This window comes from Primulina tabacum, chromosome 18 (genome assembly GCF_025594145.1).
Source record: "Primulina tabacum isolate GXHZ01 chromosome 18, ASM2559414v2, whole genome shotgun sequence".
In the NCBI taxonomy this organism is placed as follows: domain Eukaryota; kingdom Viridiplantae; phylum Streptophyta; class Magnoliopsida; order Lamiales; family Gesneriaceae; genus Primulina; species Primulina tabacum.
The window spans coordinates 24,083,441-24,101,972 of record NC_134567.1 but is presented as its reverse complement, the minus strand read 5'-3'; the positions used below and the strand labels follow the sequence as shown (position 1 = coordinate 24,101,972).

General features: G+C 31.6%; 1 protein-coding gene across 1 annotated transcript; it reads left to right on the top strand.

Moving 5' to 3' along the window:
- The first annotated feature begins 13,739 nt into the window (after positions 1–13,739).
- LOC142533232 (AP2/ERF and B3 domain-containing transcription factor RAV1-like) lies at positions 13,740–15,238 on the top strand. Its single transcript, XM_075639923.1, has one exon. It carries the CDS (start codon positions 13,854–13,856, stop codon positions 14,943–14,945), a length of 1,092 nt encoding a protein of 363 aa, XP_075496038.1. The 5' UTR covers positions 13,740–13,853; the 3' UTR covers positions 14,946–15,238.
- The last annotated feature ends 3,294 nt before the right edge of the window (positions 15,239–18,532 follow it).

The window sequence follows — 18,532 nt, the reverse complement described above, 5'->3', positions numbered from 1 at the left end:
AGATCGTCATTCACAACTGGACACCAACCATCAACACCACGGTGGTCACTAAGTCTCAGGCACTTACTCTTTTTACCATTAGCACCTCCAGCTTGAACTTTGGGCGTCTGATATTTTATACCATCATGCAATATGCACATGGCGGCATAAAGTCATCCAAGCTCCCATTTCCATCTCTCATTTATGGGATTTTGGAGTCATAAGGGTTCATTCAAGACATCACCGAACACTCCACACATGGCGGTGAGTTACTGAAGATTGTCCCTGCTCTCTTCAAGGGAAATAGAAAGATTGACCTTCCCTGAATCAACTCTACCACAGCACCTCCAACCTCTGAGCCTCCTCCAAGTTCACCATCTCATCGACCAACAGATGGTTATGTCAAGATTCCCGTTGCTGGAGTTCAAGCTCACCTTGATCATGCTCTTAAAAAGATCTCCCAGGCTAAGGTAGACTTGGCATATTATGAGAATCTGGCTGCTGACCTCAGGCTCATCTTGGAGGTAGGTAACTTTCCCGGACAAAAAGGGGGAGATGATCAAACAATTGCTGGTCCATCTGAAACCAAGGATTATGACAGTGAAGAGGATGACAGTGATGATGAAGAAGAGGATGAGGATGATTGAATGTGTTTAGTTCTGTTTCCAGTTCTTGAAGTGTTTAGTTATTTTTATCTGTGTTTTTTTTCTCTGTGTGTTTAGGTCCTTTTTAATGTGTTACTGAGTTCCTGATGGAAATAACAAAATGTTTGTGCAGGTGTTGTTCCGAATGTTGCCAACATTTCTAACAACATTTTTGATGTCTTTAGTGTGTTCAGGGGAAGAGGAATGCTTTAAATCAGGGGGAGCTGATTTAAACTAAAACTGAGAGAAATGCTTTAACTCAGGGGGAGTTGATTCAAACTAAAAAGGGATAAATGTGTTTGATCTCATTTTGTCCAAGAAAGGCAAAAAAGGGAAGATTGAAGGGAAATATTTATTCCTAATTTTAATTGATATATCTTATTGATTTAAATTATTTCCCTAATATTATGTTTCCTTGTTGATTTAATTGAGTTTCATATTTAATACGATTTTGCCTTTCTTAGATAATGAGATAATCATTTAAATATATTCGGAGATATGTTATTTGTGATAATGAATTGATGAGATGTGGTAGTAGTGTTTAAAAAGAGTTTATTCCTCATAAAACTCTTATCTTTCCTTGTGAAATATGTTTCCTTATGGAATAAAACTCTACATCTATAAATAAGAGACCAAGACATCATTGAGCCCTTCTTCCTCTCGGTCAATATTCACTCACGTGTGCACGTTCAGAATTTCAGAGAAAACCTTATTCAAGAGACGTGCTGTGTGTAGAAGAGTGGTGAAAAGGTGTTGTCGTGAATGTTGAGAACATCTACGGACAACATCTGTGAAGAAGTTGGCCGAAGACTGTTTCTCGTGGATCTCCTTTTAGCAACACGTTTTGCTTTCTTGTTTTAGTTTTATTCTGGTTATTTGTTTTAGAAAGCATTTGTTTTCTCAACTTGTTGAGGAAATTGATTTTAGTGAGAATCACTAGTGATTGGTTTTTGTAAATGGTTAAGTTTTCTAGTGATTAATTTTTGCCCTGAGGCACTTGTGCAAATTTAATCTCGTCCATCTATTTATTTAAAGTCAATTTGTGTTACAAAATATAACTTTCCGCTGCATGTTGTCCGAGATGTTGTAACATCTGGCACAACACCTAATTCTGACAAAACACAAATTTACTATTTTACATCTTATTCTGATATTTTTATTGTTTTTTTTATATTTACTAGTATATGTCGAACAAATAAGTTCTTACAAAGAACAACCAAGTAAGTTGACTTTTTGTTTTAACTCGAAGTATACGTTTTAAAACTGACTAGCATAAATGTGAAACATTTTTGGATTATTTCGGAGTTATAAAGATATTGTTTTCTATTATTAAATAAATAGAATAAATAGACTGATTTTAAAATTCTGTACTTTTAGGACTTCTTGTTTTACAATTATATGATAATGAGACAACGCCAGACATGACACCTTATGCGAATATGTTCTATAATTTTATTTTCCATATTATATTATAATTATAAATATATATATATATATACCGTATACATGAAAATGGTATATCTCAATCTCATCGCATGACCAATTTGTTGATGTATAATTTATTTAAATTGGAGTAAACTTTTCCACCAAGTTGGCCTCTATGTTGCATGCAAAGTTGAGCCACACATGATCATGAGCCGATAAATTTTATGGTACCAACTTGCAAAAAAATCACAAAAGCTTTTAAAATTCAATGAATTAATAAAATCAATTAATATGCCAACCCGTGAAGAGAAAAAGTAGCCCATATAGTACACCAAAGCCGATAGTCGACCTTCCCATACCTTCATAAAGTCTCCTTTACTCTACTGATCACCATTAATTAACCCAAAACATACATTAATTTTGACTCACATTATTTGAGAGAGATTTGAAATTATTTAACTTTTCCACGTGGATTAGTAACTTCCACAAATATGAATTTACTTGTAAACATAATTTAATCTTGGTATAAATATTAATTATTTCCACTCGTTCATCTCATCCTCGCATTACACATCATTTATTATTTGAAAGGGGATTGTTGATCATAAGCGTACATGAAATTAATATATTGTGTGTATCAGAAGTTAGTGTTGTATTTTAATGTTGTCAACACGAGCACACAAACATGCAGCGTTGTGTGTATGTTATTAATACGAGCACACAACAAATAAAATATTCCTTTCATTATCTTTTCTCGTTGCCTAAAATTATTGTTAAATATATCGACAAAGCATAGAATGGATTGAGACTGACATGAAATTAAGATATATGCAAAATAACACACACACAATACACAAACACACACACGTATACGTGTGTGTGTGTGTGTGCATGCATGCAAGTTGCAAAAAGTCGATGTTGACTTCGTAACCCTAAGTTCATGCGTGCCATGTCGGCAACATATATAGCCAACTTTCTTCTACGTACTATATAGTTCATTATTTAATTTGTACGTTAATGAATATCAGGTTTGGACCATTAAATTAAATGTTTGGAAAAGTCTTTGCTTTAGAATCGGTCCATCCCCATTATTTATGGAACATATTTTTTGCATTCTACAGAACAAAATTAAGTCTCCGTGCTTTATCTATAATATTTATTTTAATGTATAAGTTGATTTTTCTTCCTTCCTTTCTTTTATTTGAAAATCAAAAAAATTTAACAATTGAATAATAATAGTCAGAATTTTTTTTTTGAAGTGACTTTTTATGGGAAACAGATTACACGAATAAGGAACGTGTGGCGCGTATATGTTTGAAATTTCAAAGTATTTGTTAATATTATTTTTAAGCATCAAATCGGGAGACAAATAGACTAAAGGAAGGGTTAGGAATATCTGACACGACTTCTCAACCAGTAGGAAGAGTTATGTGGCTCACAGGCAAACCGTGCATATGCATATAAATATAAATAATATTATATAGGCTATGAATGAGTCAACAAAATCAACTTGGATTTACACTCTCTCCCCACTTGCTCACCCTAGTGGCCTCAAGTAAATTCCATGATTTTGAATTGTTTCTTTGACAGATTGATTTATCTTGAAATTCATTATGTCTCAAAACTTGATCGAAGAACAATGATTTTTTTTTTTTTTTGGGCTATTTACTATCAAGAATATTTAGGCTAAAAATTTATATTAACTGATGTACTTGTGTTAAAATTTCAGATGAAAAATTTTAATATATCATTCTTGAGAAATACTATTATGGGTAATTTGCTTGGATTAAAATGAGCTGCTACTTAGGTATTTAAATAATTGGTGGTACGGTTTTATTAATTGGAACACGCTTTTGTTTACTATATCAAATGTTTTGAATTTTTGTCATAAATTGTGAGGAAATTTTGAAAAGCACCAAAAAGTTATTATTGGTGGGAGGTCATTCATGAATAAAGATTTTTCTATTGGAGGCAGCTGAATTAAATAAATTGTTACAACATTTGTCTTGCACATGAAGAGTTGAAGTTAAATGAAAATACACGACTTTTTCCAGACCAAGAAAGTCTTGAATCAATAATTGATGTAAAAAAATTTGACAAATTCTTCAATTATTATTAGCCATGAAATATATTTTCCTTAGATTTTGTGTTGGAAATTTGAGCTTAATGAATGAATTAAACAAAGAAGAATAGGAAACTAAAAAAAACGATTGAGGAAAAAATCGATGCTACAAAAGCTGTAAGTGAATTTCCGAAACGTACAACAGGAGACACGGTAGGGCACTAGAGCTGGCTGGAATTTCCAAGTACCAGGCGTCACGTCTCGAGACCGAAAGGTAAATGACATCCGATATTGTTTAATAGCAATAAGTCTCATAGCAAAAAGATAGCCAAAACAATTTTATTTTATTTATGTGAGAGATTGTTGGAAATTTGAGCTTAATGAATGAATTGCATAAAAGAATAGAAAAATCGAAACAAAAAAACGATGGAGAAAAAAATCGGTGCTCCAAACTCTGTCTGGAAGTGCCCATTTAGCAAGGGTGGCGCTCGGGTGCACTAGAGCCTCAAGAGCTACCTGGATTTTCCAAGCGGTGGGTGCCACACAGTGGTGACCTAATTTAGCCGTCTTGGGCCATCTCCAACCCATAAATCTATTTTGGTTCATCTCCAACCCATTTACTTCAATATATTCCTAAAATATTCCATTTGTTTACTATTTATTTATAAATTTAACAATATAATTATAATTAATGTTAATATTAGTTATTAAATATATAATTTTTAAATTTAGTGATATAATTATAATTACATTTTATAATTATTGATGATTTAGTTTGTTTATCCTTTATCATAATTACATATTCTCGGATCCGATTTTTCAAATTATTGATGATTTAGTTTGTTTATCCTTTATTATATTTGCATTTAAATTATCTGAATTCGAATTTGTATTTTTATTTTAACTATGTACTTGAATGTTTAAATATTATTCAATAAATTTGTGTGTTAGATGTTTAATTATAAAATTATTTAAAAATATATTTATAAATTTATATAATTAAATATTTAATTTTTATTATTAAATATCTAATTATTAAAATAATAAAAAAAATATTATTTAAATATCTCTAATTATTAAATTAATATAATAATATCATATTATTAGATAAATAATATTTATAATTCTTAAATATTTATAATTAAAAAAACAAAAAAAATGAAAAAAAAAAAAAGAAATTTCCTGCGCCAATTTGACAGAGGGAACCGGAGGTGCGCTTTCCCATTGGAGCATCTCCCAGGGTTGGAGATGCCCTTAGCACACAAAATTCTGCCTTGAAAATCCAGGCACTGCTGGCGTAGCACTGTTTCATGAACAAGTGATTGGTTTTTTCGAGTTTTCTAAGACCATTTCATTCAAATGATATCTTTTGATGTTTCCTTCAAATCTTTTGCACAAGACACACTCATATGATTGAAACAACATGTCTCTTCATTTTAACAACATTAAATATAGAAAGCCAAACATCTTTTACATGTACTTATCATATTTCCGAAGGCATCTGCATTCATCTTGTGTTTGTACTCATTATTTCTTCTTTAAGCGAGTTTGTTACATTATTTTATTGTCGAACTTGTGATATGTAGTGTTAAGTTGCTGCTGTAACAAGTTAGAAGTCGTTGTATCTTGAGAGACAATTGCATATCCCGTGAGCACCTTGTGTAGGACAAATTTGTCTTAAAGACAAAAATTCTCTCTTGCCTCGACTTCGAATTTTTTAACATAATTTTCGAGCCTTGGTATGTTCAGGTTGTAGATCTCATGAAGGTATCCTGGATAAATCCTACTAACATTTCGAACATTAAAAAACTTGACAAATTCTTCAATTATTAGCCAAGAAACCATGGCTCAAAATTCGTCAAAAAAGTTACATTTCCACGTCGAAATGTGACAGATTTCGCATCAAAATTATACAAGTGAAATGTATTCATGAACAACATATGATGGGAAAGCCTTTTACTTAATTCCGATATATTTTCGGGTTCAAGTCCAATCAAAATTCGATAGTCTTTTAGTTAGGGTTAATTTATTTTCCACCAACGACAAATCTATATATTTCTATATATTTAAGAATAAAATATAATGTGCAATATGGAAAAAAATATTTAAAGAATAATGTTTTCTATAACCTTTTGTAATCTTATTTGTTAAAAAAAGACCGAAATGTTAGTAACATGTCGATTTACTACAATAATAAATTATTGAGAAATAAACTATACTAATTGTCACGCCCCGAGACGGTGGTTGGTTGACACCGGCGTTGCTCTCAAATTCACATTCGAAAACAACAAGCCTCAGAAGTACAGAATTCAGAAACCAGTCTTTTATTCATAATACTGAATATTCAATGTCTGATACAACTCAATTAATAATGTTTTACAGCGGAAATGTAAACCAGAAATACAATGTCTGAACAGATGCAGCAGATATAAAATATAAATCAGAACTGAAAACAACGATCTTCATCACCAGCCCCAAAATTGAATCTGCTCTTCTTCTTCTAACTTTTCTTCATCGTTCTTATCTGAGATGAGTTTGATGGGTGAGTGATATGGTTGTCACTCAGTAAGTAGGGGCGGGAATAACTCCCAGTTTTCGAAATCATTTTCAACAGAAACAGTAATACAATAATATACAGAAACTCATCTTTTCAGAACAGAAATCAGAATTCAGAAATCACAGGTTTCCGAACAGAAATCAGAATTAGTAAGCACTGAGCACGTTAGTGAATTTCATGGCTAAACTGATATCAGTGCCCTATATGTTCTCTCCTCTAAGAGGTGAGACCAGAATCAGAATCAGAATTCAGAAATGTTCAGAATATATATTCCTATCATTAGTTCACTAGGGAGTTTCAGTGCTTCAAAATCATATATCAGAAATCAAACATACAAAAACTGAACTTTAAAACAGAATTATCAAACGGATTTCAAGATATTTATACATAAGCCCACTTACAGTAATTTGCTTGAATTTCGGTTGAAGTCTACTGAAATTCTGGTTGCTCTTCCTACTGGATTCTACTGCTCGAAAATAAGTACTCCTTTAACTCGAAAATTCAAGTGATAGTCTCAAGATTTGTGTAACCCAATTCAGAGGTTTGAAAGTGTTATTTATAGGCCAAATTCTGACTGTTAGCCTCCCAATTAATGATCATAATTTGCCATTAACAGCCTTTATTCCATGTTAATGCTTCAGTTACAAGTCTAAGCTGAATCAGTAACTGTCTGTTGCTTTCTCGCTCTTCTGCTGCTGGATTCTGTCTGCTGGAAAATACATGTCTGCTGGAAAAATAACAGTTTCTGAAATATGAGTTGCTGCTGGAATTTCAGGTTCTCACACTAATATCGTGAATAAACACTAACTAATTGAATAATTTAAAGTGATATAAAATATAAATTAATTTAATATCATGGTTTGACCCGTTAGGCAGGGTTTTATTTTTGTTGATATAAGAAAATCAAGCAATAGTCGAAGATTTTCTCATACTTACGTTAATTTCTTTTTTCCTGAAAGATATAAATTAAAATATAAATGAGATTAATTTACATGCTTCGATTGCGTTGAATTGGAATGAGTAAATAAGTTGGGAGAAAAATTAATATCATTTATGTAAGACCGAACGTTTGCCGCTTTACTAAATAGGGACAATTATTGCACACAACAATCTCGATCCCTCCCAATAATTACACTCATTGCGATCAATGGGAATCGAACCCGTGACCTTGGCTCTGATACAAATTGTAGAACCGACTTGCCGCTTTACCAAAAGCTATAGCTAATAGTAATGGTGCAACCCAAATATTTTAAACTGCACAGCAGCTCAAGCACCACGATTCGATCGCTCGATCAAGCAGGAACAATTATTGCACCCAACAATTTACCAAATTAAAGCAAAACTAGAGATAAAACCATAATTATTCTATTAAATTTATTATTATTTTGAGAAATTTCATTAATTATTTTGTATAATTTCTTAATATTTAAAATATATATGTTCATTGGTCGCTCTCTTAATTTGGCCATCTTAAAACATTTATTATATTGATATATAATATAAAGAGTAGGTGTTTTGTGAGACGGTGTTACGAATCTTTATCTGTGAGACGGGTCAACTCTACCGATATTCACATTAAAAAGTAATACTATTAGCATAAAAAGTAATATTTTTCATGGATGACCCAAATTAGAGATATGTCTCACAAAATACGACCCATGAGACCGTCGCACACAAATTTTTATCAAATATAAATCATAAACGGTGTATATTCGAATTCTAAGACACTAACCACTAAAAGGATATATTTATACTAAAATACTATTTTAAAAAATAATTAGTATTGTATTCAATGAAATTCTTTGAAAAAAATAGCCGAATATTGCGTGATATCTTTTGCAATCTTCAGACGTGCAAATATAAATAAAATATATTTTATTTTTCACGTAACAATAAAGTCGCATATTAGGCGGTCACAAAATTGAGGTGGCATTCCCATCTCGAAGTCAAAAGGAGAGAAATAAACAAACACTAGGGAGAGTTTGGAAAGTGCGCTTTTAGTGGCCACCTTTTGAAATATCATTCAATCCCGCATTCATACTCGACGCACCAGCCTGCCTGATCACTTGGGATTTGAATTGATATTAATACATGTGATTCGTGTGCATGTGTAAATATCGTACATATGATTTGATTATCATGTGAAATATCATACTCGTATTCCTCGATCGCATAACTAATAATTCGGGATTTTATTTGTGAACAAATTTGAAATTTTGATGTGAAATAATATATATATCGGGTGCATTTCAAATCAATATCAAATTAATAAAGTGACGTATAAATTCATCATAACAATCAAATATATTTAAAATCTAGAATAGGTCATTTGTGAGACGGTCTCACAAATATTTATATGTGAGACGGGTCAACCATACCGATATTCACAATAAAAAATAATATTTTTCATGGATGACCTAAATAAGATATCAGTCTCACAAAATACGACCCGTGAGACTGTTTCACACTAGTTTTTACCTAAAATCTAATGCATCATAAGAAGATTTCAACTTGGTTTTTTTAAAGAGTATGTATCTTGTGATACGGTCTCACGAATCTTTGTCTGTGAGACATGTCAACCATATCGATATTTACAATAAAAAGTAATAATCTAGCATAAAAAGTAATAATTTTTCATGGATGACCCAAATAAGATATTCGTCTCACAAAATACGACTCGTGAGACGGTTTCACACAAGTTTTTGTATTTTTTTAATCATTCTAGTGTTCGTTCGTTAATTTTCAAAGGATTCAAAATACTTAAATCACTTCTCAAATGAAATTCTTTAATTATATATAAGTTAGAATATTGCATGCTTGATCTTTAAATGCACAAAAATCTTTCAGTTCAATATTATAGATGACATAGATAAGATCAAATATGATGAAGCAAAATTTTATCCAAAAGAACAAATTTTTCCTACCAAAATATCTAATATTTGTTTTTCCTTCCCACTCTCGTACTATATGGGAATCCGAGAATTTTCTATTTTTGTTAGAAAATCTTATAATAAAATACCTTACTGTGAATAATAAAATTAAAAGTTTTTGCTATAATTAAAAATAAAATATATCCAATATTTGGTTTAGATTAATCAAACAAAAGAAACTCCTATTCGAGATAAACAAGCAATCTTAGAAGATAACTTAAAATAATGGCATTTCTATTATTATAATATATTATGTTGCATTATAATAAAATTAATACACGGACAGCCGTTATGACACATCACTCCAATTTGTTGCTGGTCAATATAAAAACGTGTTGTCCAATAATAGAGGATAATTGTACGAGAATGACACGATTTAATTTAGATTATCTTTCATTATATGATTATTATTATTATTTGTGAGAAGTGTCACGATTCTTTATATATAAAACAGGTCAATCCTACCGATATTCACAATAAAAAATAATATTTTTTCATGGATTATCCAAGTGAGAGCGTCTCACACAAGTTTTTCCCTATTTACGATATCATTTATGTAAACACTTGTTTCATAAAGGATATAAATAATATTTTAAAGTAATTTTTTAATACCAAACATATTTTTTTTTCATAATAAAAAATTAAATATATGTACAAAAAATCTAAAAACCTTATTAAAAGTCGAAAAAAAATTATATTTTATATTAATTTGTCAAAGAGTACTAATAAAAAAAAATAAACTGAACATGTATATTATTAAGTGCGAGATCTTTAGTTGTATATCTTATTATATATATATTATTAAGTGTGAGATCTTTAGAGTAACTATATTAGAAGACACAAAAATATTTAATTTCATAATTACCTTTCTTACCCTACTAAAAACCTCATCAAGTCACTACATATTTTACATAAAAAAAATATAAACAAAACTTTCCTTTTAAATCGAACAACTTTTCTAAATTGAAATTAATTTTGTGTTAATTGTTTAATATTATTTGATCCAATTAAAAATAATAATAACATATGTAATACGTGTGTATCTTTTACTAATATATATATCATCGTGTATAATATCATGTGATCACAAACGTGTTCTCAGCTTTAAGTGGTATAATGAGACAACTCATATAAATAATAATGCACCCGCATAAATCAGTACAATTTTTTTCATATATTATTTTTTATAAAATTCAAATATAAATGAAATGTTTTTTAAATCATATTATAATGAAGATTTTGAAGAAACCAAGTTCGAATTATCATTTTTTTCTCTTAATTTTTTTATCAAGTTAAAAAAATCTTTCTGTCAAGGAAAAACTTGAGACAACGAGAGTGTGTAGTTAAAAAAAAACGTAAATTTGATTCAAATAACAATTCTCGATTTTTCATCGTTAAATAAAATTTATTATCTATATATAAGTAAAACCATATAATAGTTGCTGTAAAAAAAAACCATATAATAATTAATTGAAATTGGAATGACTAATTAAAGCTTCGATGCGGGGTCCTAAGATGAGGGGATAGGACTGTCCGTACAGAATCCCCGTAATCTTGCCCCTTTCATGTTAACTCACTATTGTTTTTATGAGAAAGGATAGAAATAGTCTCACGAATATTTATAATGTAAATCGAATTAAATTATATATGTAGTTAAAATTGGTAGTTTTGATATAAATAATAATAATTTTTATGAGTTAGATAGTTGAAGACTGTCTCAGAAAGTTTATCTGATTAGGGATGGCAATTTCCTCCGAACCCGTTGGAGGATCCGATATCCGACCCGAATAGAAGAGGATATGAAGGCATTTTTAGACCCGATTAAATAATTGGGTAATCGGATATGAGGATTTTCGGGTTTGGGTATGGAGGCGGGTTTGATATAATCCGACCCACACCCGACCCGAATACCCGTTTAAATTAATATATATAAATATATATATAGATATATATGTATGTATATATGTATATATATACTAATTATATTTATTTATATTAAAGATTCATCTTCTCAAATCCAAGTAAATCGATACTTTTTCTTTTATCTTCTCTTTCACTTTCACTTTTACGTTTCAAGGTTTTACCACTCTTTTATTTTGCATTAAATTTCTCATCTTCTCCACTGGTAAGTTTTTTCCATGTTTGACTTCAAAAATTGAAAAATATTTTATTTCTTGATTATGGTTCATTGTATTCCTTTTTTGTTTGCATATTTCCCAATTCATTTTAGGGTTTTTCTAACCAATTAATTTTGGGAGTTTGGAATGTACGTGACTTTGTTTTTTTATTGGTTTTGGTTTTGGTTTTTTTTTTTTTTTTAACTTGGGTTATTTTTAATGTTTTGTTATTTTTTCTACAAAGTTTATTTTGCAAATTTTTATCATTAATAATTTTTCTTATTTTTCATTTAAATAATTTTTTAAATATTCATAACTTCATTGAAACAATTTAAATTTGAAAAAATTCAATTGTATATGATAATAGGATATTTGGGTAGGGTATGTGTATCCGATAATCCGATGGGTATGGGGATGAGGATGAAATTCAATACCCGATGGGTACGGGGATGTATATGGGGATGAATTTAATAAATAGGTATGGGGATGGATGTATGAAATCAGACCCATACCCTACCCATTGCCATCCCTATATCTGATAGACTATTTTCCAAATATAATATATATATATATATATATATATATATATATATATATTAAATTGAACCTGGCCAGTAAGACAAAATAAATATGGAGAATACCAATCAAATCATGCCAGCTTGAAATAAAATATCATGGGCCTAAATTCTTAATATATAATCATAACATCCTATACTATTTTTTGTTATTCTCTTATTTATTTACTATTGTTATTATTCATTTATTTGTATCCATCCACGGTCCACCCCCAGTTAAAAATAGATCCAATATTATTATTTGTTATTCTCTCTTATTTATTTATTATTGTTATTGTTTTTATTCATGTATATGTATCCATCCACCCCAGGTTAAAAATGGCCCATATGTATCATCCTCGCTATAACTTTAAATACTAATTAGTGTCACTTACCCAAAAAAAAAGAATTATTTAATTTTTCTTCTTTTAAATTCTCTTATTTTGCTCATGATATTTCATCAAAATATCCACTATTATCATATATTTCTTCCATTCGTAATTCCACGTAATTAATTTTCAATCATTCTTAGTTAATGATCATGCAACCCAACAATCCCTCCTAATTCACCTGGTCTTTCATCAAAAACAAAGTAATCCAACACTATTTTAGTTATTTTCAGCGTCAGCGTAACGAGTTGGTGTAGGAATTGCACTCTAACTAAGTTTTGTATTTGACGTAGAATTATCTTGAAGTTAGTGTTATACCAAGAAGTGCGATATGTTAGAGATGGTATAATTATCAATACTAATGATTCGTGCATACATGTATAAACTTGTAGCAATGCATTTCGAAACCTAAGACTGATATTGTCTCAAATCTCGGTTTCGGATAAACTTAAGTCATCGACGTATTTGTAACTATAATAATAGAATTATATAAAAGCAAAACACGCTAGAAGCTAGTGATCAGTAGGAGCAGCAGATTTCATGGGGGGATGAACTTGCTTAAACAAAAGGTCCACACAGCTCATGTGAATCCACAATCAACTTGCTATATATATATATATATATAAATTCAACATCTTTATACGCTACCCCACAACATACGCATACACATGTTAGTATATAAATTCAACATCTTTATACGCTACCCCACAACATACGCATACACATCTTGTATTAACTATTATTGTATATAATATGATTATTATTCACCTCCATACCATAAATAAATTTTTATAAAATCTAAAAATATAATAATAAATGTGGATTATCACCCCATCAACCCATGCCATCCTATAGCTTGCTAATGAATTTCAGGATCCCCGAATCTTCCAAGTTCCTTCCTTGGGTTGACTCACCTCACCCATATCTTATTTCATATCTTCAAATTATACTATAGTATAAAATTTTCGAGATTAATTAATATGCATGACATATAATATGAAACTACTTTATAATAATATCTTATTTTATATATATATATATATATATATATATACGAATTTGCCTACCTTCTATTTCTATATATTCACACCTCTTCCCAACAAAAACATAATTCACTTGTCTTTCTTTTTATCTTTCTGCCCAAAAGCGTAGTTTATCTCAATTTCCCTTACCATTTTTTTTCTACAAAACATAAAATGGATGGAAGCTCTCTTGATGATCAAAGCATAACAAGTGACACCGCGTCAACCACGCCGCCGATACCGCCCTCCTCCGCCTCACCGGAGACTTTGACCAAGTCTCCCGCGTCTCTCTGCCGCGTTGGCAGCGGATCTAGCGTTGTTATCGACCCTGAAAACGGCATCGAAGCGGAGTCGAGGAAGCTGCCTTCATCAAGATTCAAAGGCGTTGTCCCTCAACCTAATGGAAGGTGGGGTGCGCAAATCTACGAGAAGCATCAGAGGGTTTGGTTAGGTACTTTCAATGAAGAGGAAGAGGCTGCCAGAGCTTACGACACGGCGGCGCAGAGGTTCCGCGGCCGTGATGCTGTAACGAATTTCAAGCCATTTTCGGAGAGTGAAGAAGACGAGGTGGAAACAGCTTTCTTGAACTCTCATTCGAAAGCTGAGATTGTGGACATGCTCAGAAAACACACGTACAATGATGAACTGGAACAAGGCCGGAAAATCTACATAGGCGGGAAGAGGGCCGTGACCAATGGGATCTTCAGCTTCACCTGCGGCGGCGGGAGGGTGGCTAAGTCCCGCGACCAGCTGTTCGAAAAGGCAGTGACACCTAGCGACGTGGGTAAACTCAACAGGCTTGTTATACCTAAACAGCACGCCGAAAAACACTTCCCTTTACAAAGCAACAACAATTCAAAAGGAGTTCTGTTGAATTTCGAAGACATGGGAGGCAAAGTGTGGAGGTTCCGCTATTCCTACTGGAATAGCAGCCAAAGCTACGTGTTGACCAAGGGCTGGAGCAGATTTGTTAAGGAGAAGAATCTCCGGGCCGGTGACATTGTTAGCTTTCAACGATCCACAGGCCCCGATAAGCAGCTTTATATAGATTGGTCATCTCGAAGGAACACATTAAATCCAGAAGTCGACGAAGCATCAGGCCGGGATCTGCCAGTTCAGAATATCAGGTTGTTTGGAGTGAACATATTTGAAACACCAAGTAAGAATCATGCTGCAGCTGCAGCCATTGATTATAGAAGGATTACAGAAATGGAAATTGTCGGGTTACAATGTAGGAAGAAACAAAAGGTTATTGATGCTTTGTAACAATTAATTGTTTAGTTTTTAATTAGTTGATTGAGTGTGTACTTTTTGGGTTGCACTTTTTGGTTCTTTTAATTTAATTCATTGGGAGAGAAGGGTGGAAATGGTGGAGCAGCTAGATGGCATCGTTGCAAGTTGCAGAAAAGTTCCAGTTGTCAAGACGAAATGGAAAGCTACTTAGGGCTCAAGATAATTTAGGTGTAGAATTTTCCAACACAAGAAATTGTCATATTTTCCTTTCAAAGTTTTTACAGTGGTATATATGATGATTATATTATAACTTTTTCTTTGAGAAATATTTTTTATCTACTGATACAATATACACTACAACAAAAATAGCTTTTCGCAGCGCGCAAATTCGCTTTCCGCGGCACACATTGCACGCTGCGAAGTTCCAAACTGTTGAAAGTTCAAGATTATCCGCAGCGTATATGTGCACGCTGTTAATACTATTATCAACGGCGTGCATATGTACGCCGTTAATACTACTATCCGCAGCGTGCAATGTACGCCGTTAATAGGGAAAAAACATCTAAATATTAGCGACGATTTTTGACAAAACCGTCGCTAATTGGCGTCGGTTTAGGCCATCTCCAATCCACTGCACTACATTCTGCCCTACATTGGTGTTACACTAAAATCATCTCCAACCACATTGCACTACATTTTACACTACAATAGAATATTCCAAGAATATTCTTTTTTTTCAATATTAATATTTCTGTTTTATGTTAATTATTTATAATTTGATAATATAATGATAATTAAATATTAAAATTTATATATTTAAATATTTTAATTTATATATTAAAATTTGAATTAATTTATATACTAAAATTTGAAAAAATTGCAGGAGACAAAATCCATCCAACCAAGAAATCGAAGACGCGTGCTACTTATCTAAACACATCACAATCTGATACTCCACTAGAAGAATCGCCTCAATCAGGTTCACCTTTGTTCTCTACATTTCCTATAAATTTGAGTGATGACAATATCGGTGACAGTTCTGAAAGACCAATTGGAGTGAAAAAAACCAAATCAAAAAAGAAAAGAGATGAAGACATATCTCAAATTCAACGTACAATGGAAGAACAACATCGCGAGTTATTGAATGTTTTGAAACAAGGAACTGCCGAAAGACAACAAAACTACGATCTTCAAAAGATTAGACTTGAACAAGAAGAAAGAAAAATGGATGAAAGAATTTTATACAAAGATTGAGCAAAATTACTGATCCAACTCTGCGTGAGTACACTAAAGCTCAGCAACAAAAAATATTGCAAAAAAGACTTGAAAATGAACGTCGAGAAATTGACAACTTCGGATCTTATTTTGGAGATATTGGAGGATCGGGGTTTGGTTTACCGCATTACTAAAAATCTTTTTTTGACGTAATTTTTTTTATGTTTCGTAATTTTATGGTTTGTTGGTTGTCGTAGTTTGTTTATTGTTTCGTAATTTTTGTTGTTTTTTGTTTATAATTTGTACCATTTTAACGCATTATTAATTTAATCTGTGTTTTTTTTATTTTTTATTTTTACACTTAATTAATTTCTAATCAGAATATTAAAAATTTTATAATTAAAATTTCAAAAAAATATTAATTAATTAAATATTAAACATTTATATTAAATTAATCAAATTAAAAACTAAAAAAAATAAAAAAAAATTGTGGCGCAGCACATGTGGAGCAACTTGTAGAGCTGCTCCAATCCAGCGCCACTTTTGGTGCTGGATTGGAGTGAAAAATCATGTCACCACAATGGTGTGGCACCAATCTGGTGCCATGATTGGAGATGGTCTTAAACCAAATACATCCGTCGCTAAACTAGAGACGGTGTATAAATTAACGACGTTGTTTAAACTTAGCGACGGTTCCAAACTCGTCGCTACATGTCGCGACAGTTTAAAAACCGTCGCTAAAGTTTGCATAAAAATAAAAAAAATTTATTTTTATAATTTAATAAATTTTAAAAAAACTACAATACAACTACGATAAATTGACCGATGATTTTAACTAACAATTTAAAAATTAACCAAAAATTGAAACAAAAAAATTATCTAAATAAAAATTAAAATCGTATAAGAAAGAAAAAATTTAAGTGTTAGTGAAGTTGTGTGGAAGAAAGTGGAACGAAAATCGGATATTTATAGACAATTTGCGACGGTTCTCTGTCAAACCGTCGCTATTTGCGACGGTTTGGGTATAATCGTCGCTGATTTAATGCTCTTAGCGACGGGTTTTATTAAACCGTCGCGTTTTTCTTAAACGGTCGCCGATTTAAATCGGCGACGGTTTATCGTATACCGTCCTTAAATGTTGGGACAGTTTTATAAACCGTCGCAAATTTTAAATTAGCGACGATTTATTTAAAACCGTCGCTAATTTAAACATTTGCAACCTTTTTCCGCAGGAATGCATGGTGTATTAACAGCGCACATTATTGCACGCTGCGGAAAGTAATATTAATTACTTTCCGCAGCGTGCTTTTCATGCACGCTGTGAATACATAGGGTATTAACAACGCACATTATTGCACACTGCGGATAGTATATAATATTACTTTCCGCAGCGTGCTTTTAATGCGCGCCATTAACGTATATGTTATTAACGGCGCGCATAAAAAGCACGCTGCGGAAAGTATATAATATTTACAGCACACATAAATACACGCTGCGGATATTACTTTCCGCAGCGTGCTTTAAATGCACGCCGTTAAAAGTACTATTCGCAGCGTGCTTTTAATGCACGCTGTTGATGATGTGCTGCGGAAAACCATTTTTCTTGTAGTGATATGACTAAATATTGGTCAGTTAACAAATAATTCCTTGGGTACTTGCTATTCTTTGTTTTCTTAGGAGAAAAAGACTTAATCAATAGATAAATCTAAAGAAGTTACATCCATCAACCACGATGGGGTACTTGCTATTCTTATCCAGTGTCTGATGTAACATTTAATTTCTACGCTATTTTTTGTTACGATAATTTCGGGGGTTTTATTGGTGTGGCAGTTTTTTAAATATGTTGAATTCGACATGATAATGCCGAGTTTTATTGGTGTGACGATTTCTTTAAATATGTTGAATTCGACATGTGACAATCAATGGTTAATTTTGAGTTGACATATATTAGAAAGACTTGTATCAAGTACATCTAATATTTGGATACAAGTTATCCAATCTATGCAATTTCTGAATGCCTATGCTTAATATATGACTTTCCTTCAAGTTTCTATATTTTTCAGAAAACAAATTACATTAATTTATTAGCTTAATTCAATTTTGTCCCATTATTAGAGGGCTTACGTTTCCTAGCGCAGGTTTTCTTGAATTAAATACAAATGAGAATCCCAATGGATGTATATTTATATTTTCTAATTTGAATTAACACGATGTTTCATGCTCATGAAGTACACTATTTTAATATCAGCCAACTACTTGCAATATAATGTCAAAATAATTTATATAAATGAATCACATGAATTTAAAATAATGCAAATAGAGTCAAAGATATATATATATATATATATATATATATGAATTATCCCCTCAATTTGACTAAGCTATACTCCATGTACAATTTTTCT

Coding starts and splice junctions, on each gene's coding strand:
- LOC142533232 (XM_075639923.1), top strand. CDS start 13,854: ATGGATGGAAGCTCTCTTGATGATCAAAGCATAACAAGTGACACCGCG.